The 6,000-nt window shown below is 33.2% G+C and overlaps 1 protein-coding gene across 2 annotated transcripts; it reads right to left on the bottom strand.

The window, feature by feature from the left end:
- Positions 1–772: 772 nt before the first annotated feature.
- On the bottom strand, positions 773–4,482 carry LOC118045912 (CASP-like protein 5A1). Of its 2 annotated transcripts, none has more exons than XM_035054663.2 (3): positions 3,890–4,482; positions 3,606–3,738; positions 773–1,112 (listed from the first exon to the last, which is right to left on the bottom strand). In XM_035054663.2, exons 1-3 carry the CDS (start codon positions 4,105–4,107, stop codon positions 1,011–1,013), a joined length of 453 nt encoding a protein of 150 aa, XP_034910554.1. In that variant the 5' UTR covers positions 4,108–4,482; the 3' UTR covers positions 773–1,010. The 2 variants fall into 2 exon arrangements, with proteins under 2 accessions (XP_034910554.1, XP_034910552.1); XM_035054661.2 differs by having other exon boundaries at positions 773–1,213; positions 3,890–4,469.
- Positions 4,483–6,000: the final 1,518 nt, after the last annotated feature.

Below are 6,000 nucleotides of genomic sequence, written 5' to 3' on the forward strand. Positions count from 1 at the left end.
ATTACCTCGATTAAAATAATATAAAACAAGATTAAAGCATAACATTCTCTATATAAGATGACTTAATGATCTCTAAGTCTAAGGATCACTTAGACAATCGTTACATTAACCTTTCCATAGACATAGATGATCTCTCCATATGAAATTCTCATGCGAGTCAGTTTAATGTACATGTTTTATAACAAGCACCTATATATTAATTCTATATATCCTTTATATCTCAGTTTATGAGAACAATTTCTTTCTTTCATAAAAGAAATAACATAATATGTATTGATCTTTACAACTCTAATAAATATTCAACATTTAAGAGAGCATCAACTAAAAATATTTTAGGAACAATACAAATACAATGAGAATCTCATAATTATAACAACTTTATAATTTTCTTTGCAAAATATTTTTATATCATGGACTTTATCTTTACTCTAAATTCATTAATTTAATATTATATCAATATTAAAAATAAATTATGCCTTTATTAATAATAAATATATATTTATATGAATATAATAATATCAAGTACAACCTACGGATTAACTATAAATCATATTGTACTAACAATTCTAACATAGCATCAATTGCCATCAACCTCTCTTTGACATACTGATTGATCACACAAAAACATTTGGGTTTTGTCTAATTAAATGACCTGAACTTCTGGTTTCATCATCAGAGAAACTAAAACAAGCATTTGTGTTGTTTAAAGAACTATTCAGATGAGTGAGGATTATGTAAGTTATTTCTGAATTTCTGAGAGACAGTACAACGGTAATCACGTACTCAAGCTGTGTTGTAAAATTTGCAAGACAGAATTCATGAATATTGTCAGAAATTTCCAGCTAATATATTTCTTACAATATAAGAATTATGTTGTAATGTTTGAAAAATTGAAACCACCTCGAGCAGCTATAGGAAAATTTATCCATGTACAAGTTGGAATCGAAATCTCTGGAGCATCATACAAGAAGAAGAGTGCAACAGAAGAACTCTGTTACTCTAGACTCTACTTACAAATTTCTTATTGGGAAGCCAGGGACCAGAAGTTCAAGAGAAAGGACGGCATCATGGCAAAACAGCTGATATAAGCCATAGCAGTAGCAGTTTGAAATCTAGCACAGTGGTTCATAGAACATTTATCAAGATCATTGTCAATGAGAACTGTGATGCCAGCAGATGCACATGCAGCAGCAAACGTAAGGGTGGATATGATCTGCACTCGAAGGAAACCCATTTTCATGAAGTGAGTGGCAGATGGATGTGAAGCAAGCACTTGTGAGCAAACTAGATGCAAGTAACTAATTTTTCAATCCTGAGAAGAGATGATGCATTGATGATCCGGAAAGCAAAATCAATATTGATTAAATCATCTCAGTTCATATTCAAACAAGGTACACAATTTACAAAAGTTCAGAGTAGAAACAATTAGGAAAATAACTTTACCATTCCTTATATTTCGATCTGATTCTTAAATAAGTTACTGAACTTCCCATTTCAGTTTTAATTCCTCCAATTGTACCCTTCTCTTCTACAGATCCTGTCACATCTTTTTGACAGAAATTCTTCTTTGGCCTTTCCCCTTATTTCTCTTCAATATCATAATTTATATTTTTATTATTCCATCATCAACATATTTATCATCAATGACACTATTGATTCACACAAACACATGTGAATATTATCAAGACATGCATCGACAGACTTGTTTGAATTAGAGACTACCACTGATGCTGTTTAGCCAAAACAAAACAGATGACTGAAGCGCTCAGGGAGAAATTTAAAAAGAGTCAGAGGTGATACCATATCACCACCTCTATCTAATACAATGATTGTAGGAATCATAAGAGCTTGCGTTTCTTAATATAAATAAAATATAGAACACTTTGAGGAGTATTCAAACCATTGTTGTTACAAAAAGCACTATCTAGACACTCCACATCCCAAAGACTACTACACTAAATGAATTAAATCTCAAAACTCAAGCAATCCGCAGGCATCTTTGAGTGTTTCTTGTGAAGAGAAAATCCAAATACATATATATATATATATATATATATATATATATATATATATATTATATATATATATATATTAAGAAAACACTTGGAACTCAGATGCTAGAATTTTGTGTGGTGGATAGTGATTATGGTATTTGGTAGACTCACATGTTGGTTGCTTGGAAAGATGGATTCTGGGAACCAAGATTGTTGGCTGTGTATATTAAGGAGGATGGGAGAGGCATTTTCATCAACAAAAAGAACAGTTTCATTAAGCTTAACAAAACACAAACATAAACAGCCCTTTGTAGACATATATGTGAGAACTTCACAAGTAAAATCCAAAGTTCAGATGATAACAGTATGCACCTCAAACATCTTTCCCCAAAATGATCTAGCTAGGGGGTCCTTTCCTTAAAATAGAAAAAACAAGACTGTATTATCTCTCTCAAGTCTCAAGAAATCATAAACAGCCAAAAGGTCACACAAGATTGACTATGAACTGCAAATAAGTCTCGTAGAATGAGCCTGCCAATTTATGCTCAGAGTTTCAAGAGTAAGTGTGACTGATGAGAACAATTAAGCAATAATTATAGTCGAGAATCACACAAGATTGACTATGACTAACTACTCCTTTTCTCCCCTTTGCTTGAAATACAACTCAACTTCGATGAATCAATTAAGCAATAATTATAGTCGAAGGAATTTCATACCTTGGTAATCATAAGATATGATCAAAACATACATAATTTGGATTGTATGAAATCACTGTGCCAAGGTTAAGCCATCATTCAGTCGGAGGAAATTATACACATAGCTTAACTAAGAACTGATAGATATATAGAGGCTAGAGATTAGTATTATATCCGGTTAACAAAATAGCTGTTGGAAACCAAACCAACATTAAACTGGTTTATCCTGGAAATGTCACCATATCAAGACACAACCCCAGATGCTCATTTAAAATGTGTTCATCTCATCATCAACTTCAGAGTAATCCCACAATGATCATCCATTAGCATCAATCACAAGATGTAATTTATTAGTTTATTCGTAATCAATTAAGCAATAATTATAGTTGAGAATCACACAAGATTGACTATGACTAACTACTCCTTTTCTTCCCTTTGCTTGAAATACAACTTGACTTCGATTAATCAATTAAGCAATAATTATAGTTGAAGGAATTTCATGCCTTGGTAATCATAAGATATGATCAAACATACATAATTTGAATTGTATGAAACCACTGTGCCAAGGTTAAGCCATCATTCAGTTGGAGGAAATTATACACATAGCTTACCTAAGAACCGATAGATATACAGAGGCTTGAGATTAGTATTATATCTGGTTAAACAAAATAACTGTTGGAAACCAAACCAACATTAAACTGGTTTATCCTACAAATGTCACCATATCAAGACAAAACCCCAGATGCTCATTTAAAATGTGTTCATCTCATCATCAACTTCAGAGTAATCCCACAATGATCATCCATTAGCATCAATCACAAGACGCAATTTATTAGTTTATTCACATAACATACATAAAGAGGTAATGCAAACTTATATTGTGCTGTTTAATTCATAAAGAAAAATCTTATCTTACCCCATCTCCAACGGTAAACAGACGAAAAATGATTTGTTTTCGCAAGCTCCGTCTCACCAAAAGGGCATAAATATCAACAACAGCCATGGACAGACTCCATAGGATTTGCACACTGACAGCACCAACAAGGTAACTGATGCAGCAAAATATTCATGTCAAATTAACTCTACATTTCGCTTATTTCAAGCAATTTCACTCAATTTTAGATGTAGGAAATCAATTCTGCCCGTTATTCTATAAAAACTGAAGAAAAGGATAAAAGGGTACTTTTCAAAAAAGATTACCGAAAGGCAGTGACAGAACGGAAATCAGAGGTGGTGGCCATGACACAGATAGAAACAAGACCAAACACGAACTGGGTTAGTCTCAGAGAGAGGCTACCACGGGTTCCAGGCATCCCTTGAACGTCCTTCATTCTCACTCTGATCAACGCATTCTGTGGGCCATCTGTCAATGGTGGGGCCTCCACTGGATGCACCGTTGGCCTGCTCACACTACTCATCTTATTTCTTTTACAAACAATCACTCGATCATTTCTTTATATACACCATGACTTTTTTTAGAAAAAAAACCGAAATTGGGTTCAATTGTTTGTTAAAAGAAGATTTTAATCTCTTGTGTTTTCGAAAAAACAAAAAGATATTTTGATTGAGTGGGTAAAGAGAGTGGGAGTGATGAGTTTTTGGGAGTTTTCTTTTCTTTTGATGGGGAGGAGACTGGAAAGACTTGCTTTGTCTGTCGATTGCCCGTTCTCAAGCCAATGACCAGCTGCTGTTTTGAGGTTACCTTTGCATCTGGACCGTTAATGATAATGATAATAAGATTACGTGGACTGACTTTGACGGTTAATCGTCGAGGCGAGCCTCGTGCTGGAAGGGAGACGACAGGATGACCTTTTCTGTTACATTAAGAAAAACAACAAAAACTTGCACTCACCGTTATAACTCATTCCTAGTCGGATGGTTCATGCCTTCACAACGGTTGGGTTTGCTAAAAACTCTATTTTTTTTTTTTTTTTGCAAAAATGACCTTCTTCGGGTTATTTTGAATCAAAGTATGAATAATTCGCTGCCAAAACAACTAAAATACCTACAAAATAATTTTGTTATGGAATCTGGGGACTATATGAAGTCTCAGTTAGTTTAGATTAGAGATTGAAGCCTTATTAAATTGTTTTTTAATTGTCATTCATGTGTTGCGTCGTGGTAATGATTCTTCTGAAATTTATGGTATGGTATGGGAAAATAAACAGAACAAGAAATTCCTATTATTTATAGGTGGAAAAAAATAATAAGAGTCTCGACCTAATATTTTGATCATTATGAACCCTAACGAGTCTCATAAATCGAGCACGAGGACTGATTGCGTAAAGAAAATATATTAGTAACCATAATACATATTATCTAAAGTAAGTTGTATTGTTTAATTATCGGATATAAACTAAGGTATTGTCGTGTTTCTAATTGTTAGTCTGTCTAAAGTTTAAAAAAAAAATTCTCAATAAGAAGACCCTTATCTTATTAAATAAAAACCTAATCATTATAATGTTAAATAAAAAAAGAACTACCTTTTTATTTAATATCAAGAATACGTCTTACATATAAGTTCATAACTTTAGATACTAAAAGAAAATAAATATTTTTTTTGGTATTTTTAAAATATAGGGCTAGTTCTCATGGTTTTAATAAACTGGTTATTAAAACTCAAGATGCATGTTAATACATACTCTCTTTTTTTGAAATTTTTTGTATGAAAATACGATATGAATTTTTTATATTTTTGTGAGATTTGGCTAAGTGCATGAAAATAAGACATTTGTTTTGTTGTTTTTTTATATATATTTTTGCAATATTTCAGAGAAAACCAAGTATTTTAATATCGGATCTCTATTTTTACAGTGTAAAAACACAAACCAATATTAAGCAAATTTGATGGAAAAATTACAATTTTTTTGTAAGGATTTTTTGGATTTTGGATTTTTTTTATTTAATAAAATATATTGGGATGAGCCCGACCTAATTTTATAGGCTGAGACCACTTTGGTTGGGTCAAGGTTGACCCAACAGATCCTCTTTTTTCAAGGGGACTGGGCTAGACCTGGCCCGACTATTTTGGTTTGGGCTAACATTGGTCCGACCCTAGAACAATGGAGAAGAAAGGGTAAAGTGGTTGGGCGGCCACTGAGCAGCTGCCTCAAGGCTACCCATAGGGCTTGTCCCCTTTGTTTTTCATCATGGTGGTATGCCATGAGAGGGGTATAGGTTGTATCAAGTTTTTTGGGTATTTAGGGGAGAGAGAGAGAGAGGTTGCTACAAAGTAGAGGAAGAAAACCTTATTCTCGTGCCTACAGCGTGTCCTAGAGAAGAAGATGGCAAACAGTGCCATCAAAACACAA

Source organism: Populus alba, chromosome 16 (assembly GCF_005239225.2).
Source record: "Populus alba chromosome 16, ASM523922v2, whole genome shotgun sequence".
NCBI lineage: Eukaryota > Viridiplantae > Streptophyta > Magnoliopsida > Malpighiales > Salicaceae > Populus > Populus alba.